This window comes from Zosterops lateralis (genome assembly GCF_965231275.1).
Source record: "Zosterops lateralis genome assembly, chromosome: 6".
Taxonomy (NCBI): domain Eukaryota; kingdom Metazoa; phylum Chordata; class Aves; order Passeriformes; family Zosteropidae; genus Zosterops; species Zosterops lateralis.
In genome coordinates, this window is record NC_139761.1 from 20,130,728 (window position 1) to 20,154,945 (window position 24,218).

The window sequence follows — 24,218 nt, forward strand, 5'->3', positions numbered from 1 at the left end:
GCTGGCACGGTGGTGTTCGGTCATTGCTTGGACTTCTCGATCCCACGGATCTTTTCGAAACGAACCCATTCCGTTTTTCCGGACGTCGCGCGCGGGGCGGGGCCGACGGCACTTCCGCCTCGGTAGGGCCCGGGCGCACCGCCTCGCGCGGCCACTTCCGCCTCGGTAGGTGTCATGGCGGCGAGGGCGGGGCGCCCCACGTGACGCCCCGGGCCCGGCGCGGTCTCGCGGCAGCTCTCGCGGTGTCTCGCTCCCCCCGCCCGCGCCCCCCGCGCGCCGGCCGCTCGCGCAGCGCTCGCTCGCGCTATATAAAGGGGCGAGGCGGCAGCGCGGCGGCTGCAGCCCCGGGGCCGCGAGCGAGCCCGGCACAGGCCGCGGGGCCGCCCGTCAGCCGGGGCGGAACGCGCGGGCGCTGGGGGGACGCAGCCGGGCAGGTTTATTGTTTTTTTTGGGTTGACTCCCCCCCCGCGGTTGGGGGCGTCCCGGGGGGCTCGGGACATGGCGAGCTCGACTAACACAAACCCCGTGGTAAGGACCGGGCCGGGGGGCGAGGGGGGCCCCGGGGGCAGCGCGGGCGGAGGTGGCCGGCGGGGCCCGCCGCCCCCTCCCCCGCACTCCCTTCCCTCCCGCCGCCCGCCTCGGGCGGTCCCGGCCCCCCGGCGGGCAGGGGCGGCGGGGGGCGCGGGGCAGCCTCGCCCCCGCGGCGGAGCCAACTTGTGGCGCCCGGCGGCGGGGGAGAGAGGCGGCGGGAGCGGAGCGGAGCGGTGGGGGCGCGGGGCGGCGGCCCGGGGGCGGCCCCGCGGGGAGGCCGGGGGTCCGGCGGGGAAGGGAAGGAAGGGCCGGCGGGCGGGGGGCGCCGCCGCCGCCGGCGGGAGGCGCCCGGGGAAGGGGCCAGAGCTGAGGAGCGCGGGCGCTAACGCCCGCCCCGAGACCAGGGGAAGGGGCGCCCCAGCCAGGTTTCGGTTTGGCGGTGTCGGGGAAGCCCGCCCGGCTCCGCTGGAGCCATTTTATGTTGCTTTGTAAGAAGGAGACGATGGTTGAAAAGCACTTATCCCAGTCCAGCCGGATCGGCTAAGCCGAGCGAAAGCCCTCAACTCTGGCGAGCGAGGCAGTATTTATTTTAAAAAGAGAGCATGAAAAAAAAAAAGAAAAAAAAAAAGGAAAAAAAAAAAAAGAAAAACCCCCCAAACCTCTCCCCCGTTCCATTCTCGTGCTTTCTGCACCTTGGCGGGTGGCTCGCTGCTGCACTTGTACTCACAGCGGTTTGCAACAAGCAGTCCCACAGCCCTGACCGAGCCCCCCCGGCCGCCGCTCCGCTCCCCGGCGCGCCCCCGGCCGCGACCCCCGCCCCAAGCGCCGCAGGAGACAAACCCGGCGTCCCGGCGGCGGGCTCGGCCCCCTTGTTTGTGGCTCTCAGATCCATCATGGCTTCCCCTGCCTTTCTGTCTCCCTGCTCCTTGTGTTCCTCCTCCCTGTGGCTGCCCTGTTTATATAGCGCTATTGCCGCTCTCTAATATAGACTCTGCTAGGATGGGAAGGTGCTTTCCAGCCCCACGTCACCGCCTCTCCATTTAAACACCACATCAGCCTTTAAATAGGGAGCGAGCCGCGGAGCGCGGGCTGGGAGGTGCATGCGTCCGCGGCGGAGGCTGGAGACAGAGGAGCGGCTTGTCTGTCCCTGGGATCCCGGCCGGCCTTGCCCACCGCTTTCTCTGCCCTCCGCCGCCGGGCTGCGGAGCGCTGGCGCTTTGCGGGGGCGAGGGTGTCTCCCAGCCCGTGTGAATGGGCTTCCCTTTGCTTCTCCGCGTTGCACAAAGACGGTTTTCATCTGCTCCTGCGTTTGAATCTGTTTTACCTTTTCCTTCCCTTTTTTTTTTTAATTTTTTTTTTTAAATTTTTTTTCTTGTTTGGTTTGGGGTTTTGCAGCGCGGATTTTTGTTTGTTTAGGGTTTGGGGTTTTTTGTCCTTGGCGTACAGCTCGTACACGTTCCTTCGCTCCTGTAAAGTCTTCAAAGTAGCTTTTCTGCTGCGTGGGGAAAGGAGTGTTTAAACGGTTCCTACCCAGTGTATCAAGGAGAGTTGTGGTATTTATTTTATGGCGCTTTGCCAAGGTCTGACTACAGCTGTCTCCCCAAAAGTGAAGTTAATATTCAAGTTTTATGCATGGGTCATGGGCTGCAGATGCTGCTCAATGATTTATGTGTATTTCTGGTGCCTAAAGTGTACAAATATTTTATTGCAGTCCAGGCAGAGCTGTGGTTTTGGAATTTTCACGACTTAGTTTTCTTTACAGTATTTGATCTACTACAGAACACACAAAAGAAAATGCAAAGCGTCTTAGTTTTCTTTTCCTAATCTGAAATGTTAGAGACGTGCTTGTGAGTTAGATTTCTGCAATTGCAAGGAAAGATCTTTGATTTGGTATTTTGTCAGCTTTTATATCAGGAAAATAGTTAGCTGTTACACAGAGGGCAGTTACTCAGCAGGATGCATATTGAATGTGATTTGAATCTTAGTCATCCTGTTTGACAACTAAACTTCTTGATTTGTGTTTTTATTGTAAGAAAAGGTTTTATTTCTGTGTAGTAAATTAGCAGGTTTGCTTCTCTTTCTTGACCAAGGTAGTACTGAATAGCAAAAAATGCATATGTTGAATAATCTCCAGGGGACTTGTAAATATTTTTGACTCAACAATTTACTAAGACTTGTTTTCTTTCACTGTATTTCTGTACTGGAAGTTCTTTTGAAAGATGTCAGTGTTTGGAATAGTAAAAGCCAACGTTAAAATGAGCCTGCTTCGGATAGGTATGCTTTAGGTTAATTTTCAGCAGCTGAGTAGTAAAATCTTACAATTTTGTCAAGTTGGGTCTCACTGAGTAGCGAGAAATCCATTGCTCACCCAAGGGCTGCCAAAGATGAGTAGGAAGGAACATTGTGAAATGCTGCAACCACGTGACTTAAGGGAGCTGGACTTGGAGCCTGATGTGTCAATGGCGTCACGTCAGCATCTGATCAAATCTCAATTGCTAGAAATCTGTTCTCTGTAATAAAGGACAAATATTGGATGTTAACAGCTATATATAGTGTAAGATTTTATGGATGATAAAAATAACTGACTTGTAAAAGTCCCCAACAACATAAAAAAAGCTCAAATTGTAATGTTTACAATGTAGATTATATCTGTTAGGTTTTTTTATGCACATCTTTGATGCAATTGTGACTAGAAGCAGTTACCTTTACAGTGTGCTCTGCTGGCTCTACGTGGCCAGCTTACAGCTCTAACTGCATGGCTGGAGAAAGGTTAGCAGTGTTTCAGGGAGAGCTGCAGAAGCAACCAGGAGCAAAACTGTTGTCAAATGTACAAAGCATGCTCTGGTCTGTCTCTCCATAACGTATTGGTTATTGGAAACCCAGGTTGCTGAAATCCCAAGTGTTGTGGTAATAATTACAGAGAATTGCAGTTTTTGTACCCTTGAAGCGGAAGGAATGTAGGAAGTGTAAGCCCCAAAGGCATGTGGCATTTCTTAAAATAGCTTGCTGGTTGCTCCTGGATCTGGAGCGCCTGTGTAGCGGTGTCACCATTCTCAAGAGTTTTCTTTTCAAGATGCACAGAGAAAGTAAAATATAATCGTTACCTTATGTTCCTGGAGGGGGAAGTAGTAGATTCCAAATATCTTCTGTGTGTTTGTGGTTGTATGTAATAAATCAGGAATTTTAATTGTTGTCTTTAATCTGTAGTAAGTGCTTGGAATAGTGTTTATTGAAGAGTGATTTGAGTATTTTGCTCTTAAAAGAGCATGACATTTACAGCAGTGTACTCTTTATGAGGGAGACGCTTTAATATAAACCAGATGAAAGCACAATTATTTTAATAGCAATCTTTAAAGTTTCCATTTGTTCTCATTGCTTTCTCTAACTGAATGCAGAAACTTAATGGAAAGCACACCTACTAGCCCATCTTTTGACTTATTCAGTAATTGTATTACCGTGTTTATTTTTTGAGTAAGCAGTGTATGCAAATTGTTTTGTCATTCAACTCCAGAGTCTTAGGTGGCTTATATAAACAGCTTCAGCATCATATAAATAATGCTTCAACACACACTTTGTCTGTTTTGAAAACAGTAAAGTGTACTTTCTTTTAAAGTCTGGAACTTAAAAGACTGTTTTGTAGTTTTAATGGATATGCCTCTTGAGAGGTAGCAAAAGAGCATTTTGTGATACTCTTCAGAATTCCATTGTGAATGTCTCTTAAAGGCATTGTGCACCCAGTGTGAGAGATGTTCCACCTGGGCTGGATGTTCAGTAGGGGTGTACAAAAGACAATTTCAACTGGACAGGGTATTGCTGAATATTATATAAACGTGTATAGGTAAAATCAGACAGGCACTGTTTCCATTATAAGCTTGCAAATGTTTTGTTCTCTCTTTTCTTCCTCCTAATTACAGAGCCATGAGTGTATCGTGTATATTACTGTGTGATTAGAAGTGTCTGAAAATTCTGACTCGTTTTGAGATCCAGTGCACTGTGAGGCTCATGCAGGGGGATACATGTGTGTATAGACTGCTGGTGGGCTGGTTAACCCACACAGAACTCAGCTTACTCCACTCCTGCAGGACTCTCCTCTTCTGGGGGACTTTCCTGCTTGCTTGGCCTGTTGCAAGTAATGCAGAAGGATCCTGTGTCAGCAGTGGCAGAATGAACATCTGTGCTCTTAATCTGCCTTTCTGAGGTCTTGCTAAGCTAATGCTGGACAACAGAAACCAGATCTGTGTGCATTTGTTTTTTCTCTTACCTGCCTAGGGAAAAAAGGAAATTCACAAGTAGGCTGTTGGGCTGCGGAGTCAGTTCGTAGCAGCTGAATGTTGGTGTCTTTCTTACAGGGCTTTATAGACTCAGCTTTGTGAATAAACAAAAATACTGACTGTGGAGATAGGAGGAAGGAGCTACTGGTGGAAATTATTAGGCCTGTTTGTGTAAAATCTGTTCTACTAGAAAAGTAGACCTAATAGGTAATGTGGGGAGAGGAGGTTTAAAGGAGAAAATGCACCCTCCATCCCACGGGAATTTTGATTGTAATTTGAGGCAAACAGGTAGTTCTCTTGACTTAAGTAACTTACATGCTTGAAGTTAAGCATGTTTATTTGCAGAATGTGGTTTTGGCATTAAGGAACAGATGCTTTTAATGTAATAAAAAACAATATATGGAATAGGTTAAGTAGTATTTCCGTGCTAGTTGAATTGTATAAGCTTCATGCAATTTGTTTAATTAGAGAAATAATAGGACTTAATGTTATTAAGTAGAATGTCTTTTTGCATCTGTTATGAATTAAGTGGAAAAATAATCCTGTTAATGGTGCTTGGTACTTCTGAGTTGCTACACAGATTTAAAATACTAGCGCTCAAGAAAAGTCTGGCTTTGAAATGCTGTTTCAATGTTTGGAAGCTCAGTTAATGCAGTATTTCAAACCTGGATAAGAGAGCATGCACTATGGTATGTTTTGTTTCTTTTGTAGAAGTTGTGCACATAGGTGCTGTAAATGTAGTTGTCAAGGATGGTAAACTTACTCTTATTTAAATTTTTAGGGTTTTTTGTTTTTTGGGTTTTTTTAGTTGGGTGTTTTTTTTGTTTGTTTTGTTGCTTTTTTTTTTAAGACCAGTAACAAAAGGATGAATAATAATATTTCTGGTACTTGATTAGCAGCAGCATGTTTTAAAGCTAAAATGTGATCAATAACATAGAGTGGTATGTTGGGTTTTCTTGGGTTTATCTCGTTACTTTTGCACTTCTTTTTGGGAGTGGGGAAGGGTTGGGGCAGAGGTTGTAAAAAAAAAAAAAAACCCAAACAGTTTGAGCATGCCCAGTGCAGAGCTTTTTTAAACAGTAAGGACATGATGCACTAAGCAGCCATCACACTGTTTATTCCCAGGTTCCAAATATGTTCTTTTACTCCTTTGTAATCTTTATGCATTTTCTTAAGTTTTATTTTCCTTTCATTCTCCCCTCCCCCAAAAGTAAAGATATTGAGTGCTTTTTTTTTTTTTTTTTACTGACCCCTCAGATTTTCCCTGGATTAGTAAATCATGAGCTACTAGCTACTAGTCTCCCTACATTATTCCATAATTTAGGCATAAAATTTCCATAACATGTGAAATACAATTTTTAGCGTGTCTGCAACAAATTCAACACTTCTGGAATGCATTAAAAAAAAAGTCTGTGCATAAAATAAATGCTTCACTGTATTAAATAAATTTGTGTAGTCTCACACCTCTGGACTATCTGCTTGTGTTTGATGCACAATGCACATTTCCTGTGTGTGTGTTGGTGGCACAGCCTTCCTGGAGTGCCAAACCCACTGCATCGGTACAGGATGATTGTTTTGCATATGTGCAGCATATCTGATGTGTGTGGCATCATTCAGGATTTATTGCCTAAGGGGGCAGTGGGGCTGAGGAGGAGAATGGCAGTTTAGAGAAGGTTGTGGCTACTTTCTGGTAGTTTAAGATCGGTGTACTCGCAGCCCAAGGAGCAGCCTTGGGCAGTGAAGTGTGTGTGGTTCTCAGGCCACAAGACTCATCAACCATAATTTACAGCTTGTAGTGCTACCTTGCAATTAGGTAGCACAGATATTTAAGCCTAGCCAAAATCCCGTTGAGGTTCACACATACAAAGAGAGGTCCTAGCTGTACTAATTAAAAGGTACAGCGTGTGCATAGTACAGTTCTCATGTGGTTCTCATCAATTGTATTTTGTGCTTTAATTGATAATATTAAGTGTTTACATTCTCTATTTTAAATTCTATCTTCATTTTAAAATTCACAAAATGGCTGAAGTTGGAAGGGACCTCTAGAGGTCTTCTTGCACCCCTCTTGCACAAGCAGGGCAAACTAGAGCCCAGGATGGTGTCTAAATGGCTTTTGAGTGTCTGCAGGAATGGAGCCTCCAGAACCTCTTTTGCCAACCAAAAGTGAGCTCACAGTTCACTTTCTTTGATAGCTTAGGTGTGAAAGCAGTGTAATAATAACAACATATTTTTAGTATCTCCCCATGAAAAGTTTAAAATGTAAACGCATAAGTAGTGATTGAAAGCAGAAGTCTGTCCAGCCTAATATCCTGTTTCTGAAAACAAATACATAAGGAAGAACAGGACATTCACATGAATCCTTCCAGTTTTTTGAGCCTTGAATGTTTTTCAGCTCAAGATCATTCTGAGCCAGATTTGGTGCCTGTTAAACTAATAAGCACTAAGAAGTTTCTTTTCCTGTCTTTAATATATCTTTGTACTTTGAACGTTCTTTAATGCATTTTGCACACATCCAGGCATTTTTACGTGTTCAGGATCTACATTTGCAAGCAGAAAACAAATTGACTGAATGGAAAACAATCTCCTTTTTTCTGTTATAAATTGTACTCTTCATGGCTTGGTAACTCTTGTGCTGTAGTTACATCACAGATTAGCGTGAACAATCTCTTCCCTTTTCACCTGTTTGAGCTGTTCTTCGTTCCTGGATATTTCATTTATATCTTCCTGGATATTTCAGTCACTCAAAAACATGTGGTGTATTCTGAAATGCAGTTTTTTGTGGGGGAAAATCTTATATTAAAGAGACAGATTTTTTTTTTCAAAACAGTGCTGACAGTTACTTTTTTTTTAAAGCCTAAATTGTACAGGTCTGTAATTGAAGATGTCATTAATGATGTCAGAGAAGTTTTTCTGGATGAAGGAGTGGATGAACAAGTTCTCATGGAACTCAAAACAGTAAGTTGAACTTAAAAGTTGTTTTTAATAGACTGATACAGCAGTTAGTTTCCAATTCTGGCTATTGTTCACAGTAGAAATACTAATTTTTAGTTAATTAAGCATGGTATCTGTAACCTCTATAATTTGAATTGCACTGTTGTATAGACAGATCTGCTCACCCTGTTATTTTCCCTAATCTGACAGCGGTCTTCTGAATGCAGTGTTACTTTGACCCCCAGAACACTGCATCTCTAAAAAAGGGAAAAATGCGTTTATTTTATAGACAGACAGTTCTTAGTGTTTCTCTGCAGGAAAAATAAAAATGCCTGCACTGCCTGATGGTTTTGTCTTTCTGAAAAAGGGTTGCATTGTTTGATACGTTGTCAGATTTTTGCACGTATCGTTTGTTGTTTGCACAAGTATTGTCATTTGGAGAGTTGGTACATAATAAATCACACTGTATGCATCACACTTGCCTGAAGCTTGTATTCAGAATTGTTTTACATGGAGTGGGTTTGAACCAAAGGTCCAAAGTAAAGGCAAGATGTTAACCTAAGCTCCAGTGGGTCTCCTATGGCTTTCTTCAAATTTTTCAGGAGTAAAAAAAGCCCTTCAAAGGGGAAGGGAAAAAGCAGGGGAGAAAAAAAAGGCAAAACAAAACAACAAAAAGAAAGGGAACTGGGAAAGTAGGTGACTTTTTGTCTCATCTTCTTCAGTGAGTATGGTGTCCTACATTTACAATATTTTTTAATTATTAAAAAATGGATGGAGTGGGAAACAAATTTTGAATTTGACTAGACAGAAACAGGTGAAGACCTTTTCCATGACCTGTCTTGGTGGAATCACAGTGAGCACTACAAAAAAGTGCCTTGATGTTTGTGTCAGAGATGTGTTCTGCAAATGATGTCAGAAGAAATTAATGAAGAAAGGGACAAGAAGGAAAATGAAGTGTTGAAGAGGAAGGGAGCCCTAAGCAGATTTTGAAATCAGGAGTCCTGAGTGCCTGTAGTCTTGTAGATGTCAGTGCATTACAGAGTTTTTTGTGTTGCTCTTCTTACAAGAGCTGCTTTTCTGCATCTGTGTCTGTTCTTTGGAGACATGTCAGCTGACATAAAGAACCATAGGGCTGGAGAAGCTGAATTTGATGTTGTGGTAGAAAAGTGTATAAATCATTGTAGAGTGACATTATCTTAGGTATACTGGTAGCTCCTGTTGTAGGAGGCAGTAGTCTTTAAGGAACTTTTATTGAGGAGTTCCAAGAAGAAATGGCTTAAGGAAAGCTGTATTAAAGAATTAATTTTGCAATTAAAGAGGTAAGAAAGAAAGAATATAGGGCAATGGAAAACTTGAAGTCTTATTTAAAGTTACTAGTTTATCTCAGTTCATGCTTCTATTAAGGTTATTGTGAATCTTCCACACTTGGAAGAAAGAAAGAATGTTAAAGTTTAATCTTAAACTGACAAGGGATACTTAATACTTTTTCTTAATTCTGTGGCGTTATCTATAGCTGCCTGAAGGCTTTTTGGGCTTTTTGCACAAAATAAACAGTGAAACTCAGTTTTGGACTACTGTCATTATATTGTTACAAATCCTGTAGAGTAAAAGTTACAGATATTTTTCTTTCCTTTTCCAAACTAGCTATGGGAGAACAAGCTGATGCAGTCTAAGGCTGTAGATGGCTTCCATTCAGAAGAGCAGCAGCTTTTATTGCAGGTGCAACAACAGCAACAGCAGCAGCAGCAACAGCAGCATCATCACCACCACCATCACACACCTCAGCCCCAGCAGACTGTGCAGCAGCAGTCTCAGCCACAGCAGGTCCTTATTCCAGCATCTCAGCAAGGTCAGACTTGATCTCTAAACACTCTGGCAAAACACTCTGAAGTTAGTCCAGCTCCTTAGCATATTCTAAATCTAGGGCAGGATGGTTGCCTGATGATTAACTTTGTCCTGCTCCTTGGCCTCTATTCAGTGGGTCAAGAAAGCTGCTTTGGTGAAAACTGTTTTGGTATTTTAGTCATATTCTTTAGAAGAAAAGCTGAACTCTCTTGGTCTCCTATAACATAAGATGCTTTCAGAATGCACAGCTTTCAAAATTCCATTAGCAGCTCTAAGTTCAAGCCGATAGACATAAGCAGTTGACTGTTTAGTCACAAGGTGGTAATGTCATTAGGAGCAAATTATTTCAAAAAACCATTATTGGTTAGCATAACTCAATGCTAGGACACAAAAAATACTTGTGTAATAGTCTCAGTATATGTAGGTATCTTTTTAGTGTTAAAAGATTGCTCACTGTGTAGATGTGGATGTACAAAGGTGTATTTTGGCTAGGCATAACAGTATTGTTTCTTGTAATAACTTATGTATTCATTAATAATTTAATGAAAATTTTTTTTAGCAATTTTATTTTCATTTGAAAACTGAGAACTCCTACTGGATTTTACTGCATATATGCTGAGTAAAGATATCTGCCACCTATTAAATGCTTGAGTTTTCAGTGTATTAAATTTGTGATATGAAATACTTATCTATGGTGGTCACAGACTTCAGATTTCATGGATCAGAGAACTTATGTTGTTATAGGCGCGAAAGATAGATACGAGTTGATATCCCTCACTGTCTCCCGCCAAAACTCAAGCACCATATATTCAACACGGTATAGAACTAATTAATGTGACTAGTTTTCCATGGTGTCTTTTTGGTTGGGTTTTTTTTAATGGTTGGTTTGGGGCACTTTTTTGACAGGTAGGGAAAGATGGGTGTTGGTTGCTTGTTTTCTTCTTATAGTACTTTTTTTTTTGGCTAGGCATAAATGAGTTCTGTGTGTTGGGATAAAATGAATTTTGAGACAAAAGCCTCTCAAACAAACAGGGCGGCAGCAAAGGCCCGGGGCTCCGCGGGGCGGCCGCTCACCGCGCCCTCTGGCGGCCCCTTGGCGGTCCCTGCGCTGGAACATGGAGCTTGTTCCCTGTGCTCCCACGGGAGGCGAGATCCTGCCCGTGCTAACACCTTAAAGATCATTTATTGTTGCCCAGACTAAATGACAGCACAGAGACTAAACGAAATTAGGATGTCAAAGCACTTCCATCGCAGAGATGCAGTTTTATGAGTTACTTCCCTGTTCTGTGGTGGAGATGGTATGGTAGTTCCTCACGTGACCTGGTGCAGTCCCAGGGAGGGATCAGGATGATCGACATGGTGATTCCTGCTATCCCTTCTGTGGTCCTGGCAAAAGATTTCCTTAATCTTTTGCCACCCTTCATTACCCTGAAAGTTGGAGATGCCCTCCAGATCTCTGTACAGGTTGTGAGGCTTCCTTCCCCTCTTTTCCAGAAATTCTTATTCCTAATATTCTTAAGTGTCATTTGTTTAAAGAATTGGATGGAGAATAGTTTGTCAGTGATTAATTAATTCAAATTGCTCTGTCACTTTCAAGTTTACTGATGCTGATAATAGCAGTGGCAACTTGCTTATTCCCTACACTTGGACATATGCACTTCCAGATGATCAGCAGGTTGTTGGTATAGTTTAGCTGTGTCTTTCCTTTAGCACACCAAAACTGCTTTGTCGTGTGGGAGAGGTGGTTTATCACATTTCATCTGCTTCTGCTGCATTAGAAAGGCAGTGAAGATCGTGAGCTTGCAGCTGTGCTGACTATGCATCGTTCAGGCTAGTTGCAGAATCCTGTTACTCTTCATCTTGGAATAATCCTTGCTTAAGTCTACTTTAAGAGTTAACGGGTTTTGTTTTTGAAGAACTCTCATATTGGGCATCATAAATTTTATCAACATCTCACTAATACCTTTAATTTCAGAAATACTTTTTCAGTCTTGCTTTATCTAGATTCAGAATAGGTAACTGAAGCCCTTGAAATAAGATCTGTAAAGGCAGAGTAATCATAACACCCCTCAGAGCTGCTGTTAAGTACTGTCTTGAGAGTAAAACTTAGTAAGACCAGAGACTGCTTAGTATTGGTTTTTGTGATGAAGCTCAGCTGACATTTGGGTGATACTCTTTTTAAGTTACTCTGGCTGGGATGTTATTTGGGCAGATTGTGTATTTTTCATTAAATGCTGGGGTTTTTTTTTGTTTCTAGCACCTCAGCAGCAGGTTATTGTGCCAGATTCCAAGCTGATACCACATATGAATGCATCAGGCATGGTAAGAGAAGGACAAGTTCATACAGGCTTACACTGTCATTATGTAAATTGTTTTGATTAAATGGTAAATAAAAATTTCTGTTAGTCATCACATGCTTAAAACCAAGAAATCACATGGAGTTGCATTAGGTTGTGATATTTAGTGATTTTGCTTCAGTCTTCTTACTATTAAGAAAAATAAAATAGTTTTATATGTAATATAATGTACAGTGGAAATGCCTGCATTTCAGTAGCTGCAGGAACTTGTGTGCAGGTTTATGTAACACTGTAAACAGCAGTAAAAAGTTCAGTACGTTCAGGCAGCATGTTGTGAGATAGAACACTTTCAGTATTACGTTTGTGGTTAAACAGCTTTTCTTGTATTTCAGAGTGCTGCAGCCACTGCAGCTACATTGGCTCTCCCCGCTGGTGTTACTCCAGTTCAGCAGATACTTACAAATTCAGGTAACTCTTAATATTGAGAATAAACTAGTTTTAAGTGAGTATAAGAGGGAAGCATTCTGGGCCTTACTTTTTATTATTTACTGCTAAAAAGCAGGATCTGGGAATCCATCCTGACAAGGTAGTGCAGTCCCTTTACTTGATTCCTGCACTTTTTGCTCAATAACTTTCTTACAAACTTTGTGGTTCTGCTCTAATGGTGTTGTAGGTTAGAATTTGTGTAAGTTTTCCCCACTTAGAGAAGTTCTAGACACACAAGGATTGGTGTTGCTGTCTTTCCCCTTTGTATGTTTCTGAGCTTTGTGATGCATGATCCAAGCTCAGGTACTGGGTATTAAACTAGGATCACTATTTCTGTGACTTTAGAAGAGTAATATCCTAAGGTTTTTCGTACTTGGTAACAAGTGCAAGCTATGCAAAGTGGAATTTCTAACTTTGCTAGAATTGGTAACTTTATTTCGTATTTATTTCAGTTTCTAAATACTGTTATGCTATGCATTTAAAATATAATTGAATGTTACTTTGATGAGCAGCGTGTCTGATACTTCATGTACTTTCATATTATGTTGATTTTACAAACCTGATTATAGATCTGTACAGGAGAGGAAGTAAAGAAAGGCCTGAGAAATCTCATTTTCTAGATCTAGTAGCCACTTTTGCCAGAGTAGTTTACCTATGCTCAGGATCACCTGGGACTTAACCCTCCTGTTTTAAACACTATAATGTTTAATGATATGTAGTTGAAGTAAAATTTAAATGTGCAGCTGTACTAAAAATCAAAATCTTCCCAGTTTTAAGGAAGCACATCTGTGTTTGTTATGGCACAGAATAATCTGCAGCCTTCATTTGTTACTTTCCTAGTAATACTTCAGTTTCAAACATTTATAGTAATTTCTTAGACTAGGGCTGGGGGAGTCCCTTCTTTCAGGTACATTTAGCTATTTCAGTAAATAGGGCTTTGCATTTTGCTGCAAAGGGAGAACAGGAAATGCATCTGAGGGAAATGTATAAAGCACAGGGTTATCTAACTTAATTTCTTCTCTCTTCTTACTCCACCTTTCTGATAAGAATGTTAAAAACTACTGTTGGAGTGTATATTACCTCTTACTTTTCAGAATTAAAGCTATTTCCAATGTGCTTGTATCTTGGATGTATTTTGTTAATTGATGTAGGGTATAAAATGGTAAGGCTGAAGGATAACAAAAGGAAATTAAGTACAGGCATTGTGGTAACAGAAAGGAGAGGTGGTCAATAAGTGTACGGATAGATTTTATTTTTTTTTTTCAAAAAAAATCTGCAAATAATACTGTAAAGTTATGGACAGAGGAGCTTCTTGCAATGCGGCAATCTGAAGGGAAAAATTCAGAGGAAAGGTCATCATTTCACAGGACCCTGGAAATAGCATGGTGTTAGCAGTGGATAGAATTTTTATATTGTGAGTATCTGTACTTACAGTTTGGCTTCTGTCTTTCCAGCTGTAAAATCTATCTTTTAAAACAGGAGGTATGCTCATGAGTGGGAGCTATTACTTAAAATACTATGCTGTGTTAAAGGATTAGTTTGTGGCCTGCAAAAGGAAATTTATTTTTGGATTGCACACCTCATGATCATATTTAGATGGTAAACAACCCTGTTCTTTGTTTCTGGCACAGCTGCAATTGCATACTGTCTTTTCACTGATGAAAAGGAATCATTTTAGTATTTCTCTCTTTTAATTGCCATTGCTTTCTTCCAGGAAACGACTTCTGAACAAAGATTATTTTTTAAAAGTGAACTTGTTAATTTGATTAATTTCATACTTATTTTACTACAGGCCAGATCCTCCAAGTAGTTAGAACTGCAAATGGAGCTCAGTATATTATTCAGCCACAGCAGCCAGTGGTTCTACAGCAGCAGGTTATACCCCAAATGCAGCCTGGTGGAGTACAAGCACCCGTTATTCAGCAGGTAAAGGAAACTTTTTTGAATAGGTACATTTGGAAGAAAAAAACATAGTAGTAATTACTAAAGGAGCTTGCATTTTTGTGAGCAAGTTGAACTAGAATAGAAACTCAGAAACACAATAATTAAAAAAGAGAAAATTGCATCAAGTGTGGCAGAAGTTTTTTGGTTATTTTTTGTGTTTGTTGGTTTGTTTTGGTTTTTTTAATGAACAATCTTGAAATGTTGTTTTCAATGTCACTTTTATTCATGCCAGATACTGACTGGCTGCAGTTTAAAATTTCTTTTGTGCATCTCCTGATGAGGTATATTGTGTCCATAATCCTAGTTTACATACTTGTAAATTAATTAAAATGATTCTCAGTCACATAACACACAGAACAAAATACCTAAAACTGACACTTGGTTATTTTAGTGGTGAATGCAGTATGTTTTAGAAAGATTGGTGTTCATTTACAAGGTCAGCTGTGTGTGCAGACTGTGTTAGCATTGAACTTAGCAAAGACACATTGTCAATGTCACAGTTTTACAGTTTAAGCATGACTAATAATTTGTAAAGAGTTTAATTTTTTTTTATAAAGATTTTTAAAAATCTTTACTTGAATTAAAACATTCCAATGCTTTATTTGGAACTCAAGTGTGATGGTAGTGCTCATGTTTTAAAATGGGTAGACTTGTAAAATTTTTTTCTTAAATTTAGCAATGCAAAATGCAAAAATGAGCAACCAATAGTGCAAGAACGTTTGTGATTGAAATTAAAATGGTGTACCTGATATAGGTGGAATATTTGTAACTCTTCTGTAATTAGTTCAAGTCAGATCGATATGCTTTGTTTCCTTAGAGTCTGTGATGTGGTAGTCTGTCACATTAGCAGCCACAGTACTTACAATGATATCCCATCAGGTTTTGGCTCCTCTCCCTGGAGGGATTTCCCAGCAGACAGGAGTGATTATTCAGCCTCAGCAGATCCTGTTTACAGGAAATAAAACTCAAGTTATACCTACAACAGTGGCTGCCCCTACACCAGCTCAAGCACAGATTCCTGCAGCTGGTCAGCAGCAGCCGCAGCAACAACAGGCACAACCACAAGCACCACTCGTTCTCCAAGTTGATGGAACAGGGGACACATCATCTGAAGAAGAAGATGATGAGGAAGAAGAGTATGATGATGATGAAGAGGAAGAGAAAGAAAAAGATGGGGGCGAAGATGGCCAAGTTGAAGAGGTAAACTTAAAGTTATGGTTGGGTTTCAATTTTTTTGTTGGTATTTTAAAGAAAATTATCTATATCAAATAATACAATTACTTCAGTAATTTTGAGAATATAACTTACCCGTGTACTTCAGATTGTTTATTTCCAATACTGAAGAAGTGGAAATGGTGTGTATTAGCAAAGCAGTGCATCTGGAGAGGGTGCTGGGGACAGACACAGCAAAAATTAGCTGTGACCAACACCATTTAAAACTCTTCAATAGGAATATTTTTGATATTATGGAGAGGTCAGTCATGAAATGGTGTAACTTTCATGAGCAAACAGAAATAGTTTTTGGGACCAAGTGCATACAAAAGCTGAGTGTTAAGATTGACAAAAAAGAGAGAGCAGTATTTTGTTCTATGATGGCACCAACAGATGTGGTCTACCTGTATCTCATGGGCTATTCCATTGCTTTCTGTTACATGGGAGCAAGTTTGAGAACTCAAATTTGATAATAAAGCATCTTCTAGAGATGCATCTTACCTCGATTTAATAAAATAAGGAGAGAGGAACAGGAGTGAGTTGTTGCATTCTGAATAGTATGTGCTTAATTTAGACTTTGAGTTGGCTTGGTTTTGGACTTCAGCCAGCAGTTCTTACTGAGTTTTGGTTTATTGCATCAAAAAGCCCCACAAGAATAAGAAATTGTATAAAATGGGCAGAGGGTGGGGAAATACTACTAAGTTAAAAGTATTTATGCTTAGTCTCAGACTGGAAGCTTGGTACTCCCTAAATCTGTCCCTAAAATGCATTTTGAACTTCCAAACTTCTCTACAGCCTTTACAATTACTTTAGATTCCATTTTAAATGCTAGTATGAACAGCATTTCACAGTCTGTATCACCCATGCAAGATATGCAGGTAAAACTTGTAAATTATCAGATTTTCTGTAGTACATTTACAGTGGTGTCTTAACACTATTTTTCTGTTACAAATTACAGTTTGGGTTCATGTCACTTTTCCTTTATATCATTCAGCACTGATGTCAGTTTGAATGTTTTAATAGTTGCCTTATTAAGTATAAGTTGTCATTCTTAGATATTAAGTATTCCTTGACCTTAATGCTCGCATTCTGGAGAGAATTTATGTGCCAAGATTTCATTATCAGCATGTCAGAAATCTATTTTTTGCTTCCTTTGCTCTTCAGCAGCTACTTTGAGTGGATCACTTCCTTAAAGATTTTGAACTCAGTTAAACATAGCGTTACTGTGAATGGAATCAGGACCTCTAGTACACTTTCTTCTCTCACTAGCATCTCCTCCATTTAGCTTATATATTTGAAAGCATATTTGTTGTCCTGTGTTTATTGATGGTCGCTTTAGCAGTTGAAGTGTTTATTATTCATGTAAGAGTGTGTATGTTGAGGTTTGTTTTCAGTTTTTGTACATCAAATGTGAATAAGCTGTGGAGTTTTATTTTTATGGGCACGTCATTCCTTATGTGCCCTTAAAAATACAACTTAATGGCTTATTCACATTCAATGCTTTCCACTGCTTAGACGCTTTACAAAAAAGAAAACCTGCCTACTTTTGTGTGAACATTTATGGTGAAGGAGCAAGAATGGAATAGTTGTGGTGACAAAAGGCTGCAGTGCCCAGAATCTGGCCTGGACACAGAAGTTCCAGACTAAATAAAATTCATAAGGATATCTTCTCAGGATGGAGAGTAGGAAGCATCAGCAGTCTGTTGGAAAACCTAATGTTGCCCAGCTTAACTGCATTTTAAGTTCTGTAGTTCATAGTCAACACTGTAGCCTCGTGTTAATAATCAAAGTAACAGCTCTAATTTTGCCAACCATCATAACTTTTTGCCTGTGTTTCTTTCAGGAGCCTCTGAACAGTGAAGATGATGTGAGTGACGAGGAAGGACAAGAACTGTTTGATACAGAAAATGTTGTTGTGTGCCAGTATGATAAGGTAAATATCTACAGAAAACAAGCTGAGAGTTTCACTTTCTCAGTTCTTCCTATCAAATTAAAATTTTTAAGTAGTATCTTTGTTACTCTTAAGTACAGGTACAGATGATAATGTGAATGGAAATGTAAGAAATACCTGTTGTTTTTAAAACAGCTTTGTTTACCATGTTTGTACTAAACTTGGTAATGAGTAAAGCTTAGAAAAATTTCACTGCATTTTATTTTTCTTCGTAGTGTCTTTTTATGCCCTTTAATAAAGCGACAGCCTTCTGGGACCAGGAGAGGTGAAATGCTCTTAAGTTGGTACATTTATTGTGGCTATAAACAAGAAAAGTAGTGATCAGGATGTAGACTTGTGAAAAACTGTTTCTTGATCACTAGAAGTATCTTTTCTGGATGATAGGATAGTTACCAGAGGATAATGCTCTTTCTGTGCTATGCATTGTGCTATATGAAATGGCAGTGTGGAATGCTTGAGCTTGTTTAGCTTTAAATTCTGCTGAACTGTCTTGCAAGAATTCAGTGGATCATGTTTTCCCTGGAATATGCAAGGATTCATCATCTGTGCTGGAATCTTTTTAAATGTGTCTAGATGATATCAGAGCCTTTTGGCTGAGGTAGTATACAGATTATTTGATGTGGATTTTTTTTTTCCTGTACATGATTAATTGGGCTACAATGAACAGGGGTCCTTTTTAAAGCAGGAAAAAAAAAAGCTGTAAGCTTATTGAATAAAAGGTCCTATGTTGGAAAGAATGACTGTGTTAGCAAGTCTTCAGTTCTGCCCAGACTCTGCTTAAACTTGCCATCAGATTCAACACTAAATAGAATATAAGACCTACATCCCAGCCATTTGTCTCCTCTGGACTGTTACCCAAAACTGTTTTGAGGCAATTTTTAAGGAATAGTGAGGGACCTCAGAAAAGCTTATTGGGAGCTGCAGGAACTACTCTGAAATCCTCACCCTCTTAAAAGTTAAGAATGGGAACTTGGTAGCGAACAGTGTCCATCATTAACTTCCAGTGCCACATATTCTGAAAGGACCTCATCTCTTTTCAAGAAAACATCATTCAGTTTGCCTCTAAAACAAATAGGATCAGCTTAGAGCAATTCCCTCCTGCCCAGCATCCTGTATCAGCTGATGGTGGGTGCTTCTGGAACTGGGACAAGAACAGACAGGTAGCAATGCTCATGGCAGAGCTTTTTACCATCTTTCTGTGAATTGTCTCTTGAGGAAGAGAAAGTGCCGCCTTCTCAAAGGGCCAACAGAGGAGTTTTTCCTCTACTTGTTAGAAATCAATTTGATTGATTATGAATCCTTGAAAACTTTGCCTTATGACAGGAAGTTTCATAAATGTATTGTGTGACTTGTGGAGGATCACCTCATTTTTAAACCCATTAGTTCATATGGTACTTCCTACTTCTGAAGAGTCTTTTCTTTTTTGCTTTTTTTGGTGCTGTTCATGATATTGCAGACCATCATAACCCTCCTTAGTTATATCTTGGGCATTAGAGTTGCATTTGTTATTTGTACAGCTGTTCAAACATTTGATTGCTCTTACTTTCATGCTCCAGATCTGTTTGTTTTTTCTGTATCTTACTGGTAAGGGTAGATAAGACCTGGGGAGGAACACAGGTAATACTTCAATTTATTTGCTGATCAGCATTGTTCTGCAATAGGTCATGTGTGCTTTTGGCCTCACTGGACACAGAGGTGATATTCTCATGGGAAAGTCTTAGAACCCATTCCCACTGGAATCTCATTCCTGTCTTGTAATTGTTAGTTCAAATCCACCACTTGTGTTATCTGTGTAAATTGAAATTGATTTTTTTCCCATTGTTACCATCTTTGTATGCCTTGAATGCCACCCTTGTTTCCTTACACAATGAGTTAGGGCAGTAACATTGTTCTGCAGCTCTTCAGTAACTGGGGTTTTTTGTATCATCAGTACATTTTGTCATTTTTCAGCTCCTTAGTGAGCTGTTAAACTGTGTAGACTCCAACCAGCACAAATCTTCTCTGGAATGAACTCCTTTTGCAGTAAAAACTGTTCTTAGCTGTGTTTTCTCATCTTTATTCAGTTATTCATCTGAGGACCTTCCTTCTAACCTCGTGGCAGCTCAGATGCTTCTGATGAGGGATTTTTGTGGAATGCTGCTCAGTAGGGCAAGAAGTGTATTTAAGCCAGACCTCATTTCTTGTTCATTTACTTACTGACTGACTTTTGCCACTGATTGTCTTTTTTTCAGCTTAAAGTGAGAACAGATCAATGGGTACTAGAAATAATTAGTAGACTGATATGGTCATAGCTGTTTTGGTGCTATGTTACTGTTTCTGTAGTGCTAATGGTAGATGGTGAGACTTCGTATGCTTGATAAAAATTGAAATATTGCAACAGGGTTTCCTGTTTTTATGACTTATGTAAAATTTTAACGTTTTCTAGACCATCTTTCGTCTAGAATTATGTCTTTGTTCCATCTGCAAAAGTTTATCATAACCTTATCTTACGGACAGCATTTCTGAAAAGTCTTTGCTTTCTTTGAGTATCTGGTCATCTGGTGATCTTTTGCACTTTCAGATGCAATTTTTGATACATTGCAAGTGTGCACTGCTCTGTGCTTATAGTATATGGTGGAGGGTTTTATTGTTTATTATTTTATTTTTTTCCAAAGTTTACTCCTCTATCTTGAGACTGAATTTTGTTCAATTTTCTTTAGTTCTAACATATAGGCTGGACATCAGGAGGAATGTCTTAACCTAAAGGGTTTTTAAACATTGGAATGGGTTGTCCAGGGAGATGGTAGAGTCATTGCTCCTGGAGGAATTTAAGGAAAGACTGGATGTGGCAGTCAGTATTTTTAATAATTTAGTAATGTATGTCTCATAGTTATTTATATTTTTCTTGCCTTTATATTTTACTTACGCATTATTACCTATTTTTGATGCAGAGTAATAGCTTCATGTTTCTGCCCTGTTTTTAGATTCACAGAAGTAAAAACAAATGGAAATTTCATCTCAAAGATGGCATCATGAATCTTAATGGAAGAGATTATGTATTTTCCAAAGCCATTGGGGACGCAGAATGGTGAAGTTTTAAAAGACAAAAGAACTCCCTGTAAAAGGAAAAAAAAAACATAACAAAAGCAGGAAAGGTTGAGACTTGGATGTATACTCCAATCAAAATGTGTATCTGCACATCAGAAATAAACAAAAGTATTGGAACAAAGGTAAAATGCGGCAACAAAGACACTACTTCAGATGAGCAAGCCATGGACTGTAGCAGCTATAGCATTGTCTGGGAGCTGGTTTTGTGTGTTAGGAATACCTTAATTATCAATTCTACATACAGGTACCTACAGCTGGTATTTAGCATGTAAGGCTTTGTCCCCCCTGCCCTTGATTTAAGATTTTAAAATACTTCTTCCACTGATTGAAGGAACTATTCCCTTTGATAGATTATTAATCTGAAAATGCTTATTGTATGTACAAATCTTTGCTTTGAACACTTCCTTTTGGTAGTGAGGATGGTCAGAATCTTACTGAAACTGCGTGCAAGCTTTGTACAGAAGGGTAAGAATTAAGGTGTTAAATTTTAAATAACTTGTATAAGGAAAATATTTTTAATTCTGATATGCTCATTAATTATTATATCTATTGTTGTTTTCAATGCAGTTCCCCATAAACAGGTTGTTGTTCCTAGCAGTTAAAAAATGGTAAAATGATGATTTATATTTCAAAATTGGTTTAATTTCGTGTGATAGGTTTTATCTAGGGCTGCATTTATCAAAGTCAAAGCACCTCATCCCCTGTGGAAGTCAGATTGCTTAACTTGTTAATTATATTCTTGCTGTTTGTGGTGGTTCATCATCACTGAATTGAAACAAATACGTTTCCCTTGATTTTTAAAAAAAAAAAACATTTTTTTAAAGAACTTGGATGTCTTTTGAATCCAATATCTAGGTAATGCCATAATAGATGCATTCCTTTACCTGCTTACTATGTATGTAGTCCAGACACCCACAAATAATTCAACAGGCCACAGGAATGACTAAATTTTTAATACAGAAAATCACATAAAATTCTAACAGCCTGGCTGCAACTCTTAATCAAAGATCTGCTTTACTAAAAAGTATAGCCAGAAGTTACCTGCAGCAGTTAATCTCTCTAAAGTTTCCAGATGGCGTGTAATTTCATGAAGAGAGCTGCACAGCTTTTGAGAACACAAGTTTTGTTAAGAGGATTCTTTAGGCTGTCTTGGTAACAGCAAATCAAGCAGTCAGATGCACTAAACCTTGTGTAGTCACTTTTTCACTAGCCTTTTTTATTGTTTGTTTGTTTGGGGGGGGGGGCGGGGGGGGGTTGTGTTCAATTTATGAAAAGCAACAAAGTTATTCCCCCCTCCTTCCCTTTCTCACCTCAGAAGTTGAAGAACTTTACTTCATGCATAGGGTCATTGTTGAAAACCCTGCTTTTGGAAATACAGTTACTTTTGAGGAGAGGGAATGGGCATTATACTTCAGAAACTGTTGAGGAAGGAATGTTCATGTGGCTCACCATTTCAAAAAATTCTGTATTTTGTTGGGTGCTTGAAAGATTAAGAAAAAAGGACACAACAAAGATAATTTTTACTAAATTAGATAAGACCATGAGAAGCAGACACAATTTCTGACTTTTTTTGCTTGAGAATGAGACATCTTAAACATTATTTAACAGAGTCACAAGTGTATATTAGCAGTATGCAAGAACTGCTTTAATTTTCATTCTCTGATTCATTTGCCTCCAAGTGCATTTATAGTCTCAGCAGTATGTAGAAAAATCACAACAAATTGTGAAGAAGGTTTTATTGCTGTGATTTTGTACACCTGTGCTCTCACTGATAATGACTAAAACTGCCTGTAGGCTATGTCTAGAGTCATATGGTTGTTAGAAAGCCGTCTACATTTGTAAGCTTTATGATAAGTTAATTCATGATTCTTCTACTTGTTTCTTCAGTAATGGAATCATCATTTAGACAGCATTTTTAGCTTGGGGCTTTCAAGGTATCTCAGACTGATTGGTGTTTGCTTTCTTCTGAACAACGCAGATATTTTATTTTTTTACCACTGTTGACACTTCTATGTACAACTGCAAGGAAATCAATAATATACCAACTAATTCCTTCCCTCACCTTTTCCATGTCTGTTACCATTAAGTCTTAAGTAGTGGACTTCAGGAAAATTCCCATAATGCTGCACAACCAAACCAATAAAAGGAAAAAAAATCCCTTTAGGTATAGATTACTTTTTATACTACTGGAACCCAGTTTACCTATACAACACTTCGTTTTCATACAACTGAGTGATATTTCTCACCCACATACATATACTAGAAGCTGCATAGCCTCTCTATTTATTTTTAAGGGGTAGCTGAGCTTTAAAGGTAATTAAGCTTAATCTGTTCTGAAGGATGTTAGAAGCTTTCTGTACTTGCACAGCCTCTTGCAAGCTAATTGTTATGGTATGCTTTTCAGATAGGTTTTGTCTTCAAATACAAATATCTGTGAAGTTTTGGGAAAGCCAGTCAAACCATGCACATACCAAACTGTGCTCTTATTGCTACATCAAGTGTTCCTTTTTTAAGTCAAAAAGCATGTTTTAATTTCATTTTATTGTAGCAGCTTGCTGTAAGAATGTAGTTTGCTTAATTTTATTATTATACTTGAATTTTTAATCATGGTTTTAACTATATAACTGAACAGACCATTTCATTAGGTTCAAAAGAAACCATTCCTTTCAGAGGGCAAGGGATTCCCATGTTTATAAGTGATTTTTTTCCCCATTAGAAATAGCGCGCTTTTTTTCCAATTTAAATAGTTCAGTATTATGGAAACAATTAATGGTTTCAAGAGGGCTTATGTTAAAATTTGCACAGATAATGGAGCACCTTTTTATGATGGGAAAAAAATGGGGAAGATAACTTCAGAATTATAACCACGATGGCTGATGGAAACTTGTAGAGCAACTGGGCAAAATTGAGTCTTGTGCCTTTTCAGTTTGCAGAATACCTGTTTTGCCAGTATGACAATGATTCCTGAGAGAGTAAATTTCCTGCAGTGCTTCAATCAGAAAAGCAATTTTTGTGCTAATTCTGTTGGGTTTTAGTGTGTGCAATCATTTAAAACCATCTAAGTGGAAAACAAAATTAAATGTTTTCTTCTAAGGAGATAATAGAGTTTAGTCACATAAGGAACTTTATTGGACTATTTAAATAAAATATGTTTTTATTCCCCCTCAGTTGCTGGTTAGCAACAAGATTTTTTTGAGGTTTCATACTCTTCGTTCCTGCATTGTACTCACAATTTGCATTTAAACATCATTTAGTTTCTTCAACACTATTTAAAGTGACAGTTGTGGTCCGAGTTTATTTCCAGGGTTGATATGTGATTCTGAAGCACAGTTTCTAGAAGAGAGTAAAAAACATGTTGTGTCATGTAACCATTTTTTAAAATAAATATTTTCTTATCTTTTTGCTGCACAATTAGGAGTGCTAAAGTAAACTTCATTGAGTCTGTGAAAATAATTTCACCTCTTGACAGTTAGCAGTAATTATGTCACCACATAACACTACCAGAGTAAAATTTCTTAATTTCAGTGAAGGAGTTAAGAGACCTTGTTAACTGAAGTTCATATTGATTTAATCTCTTCAGTTTGTAAAAGCTCCTTTAAAAACAATAGAGTCCCCCAGAATTTCCCCCAAAGCAAAAGCTTCCTAATAGAATGCAATAAGATG

The 24,218-nt window shown here is 39.3% G+C and overlaps 1 protein-coding gene across 1 annotated transcript; it reads left to right on the forward strand.

The window, feature by feature from the left end:
* Positions 1-394: 394 nt before the first annotated feature.
* GTF2A1 (general transcription factor IIA subunit 1) lies at positions 395-20,633 on the forward strand. Its single transcript, XM_083864534.1, has 9 exons — positions 395-528; positions 7,656-7,757; positions 9,378-9,582; positions 11,836-11,900; positions 12,268-12,343; positions 14,154-14,287; positions 15,185-15,505; positions 17,361-17,450; positions 20,432-20,633. Exons 1-9 carry the CDS (start codon positions 499-501, stop codon positions 20,537-20,539), a joined length of 1,131 nt encoding a protein of 376 aa, XP_083720660.1. The 5' UTR covers positions 395-498; the 3' UTR covers positions 20,540-20,633.
* The last annotated feature ends 3,585 nt before the right edge of the window (positions 20,634-24,218 follow it).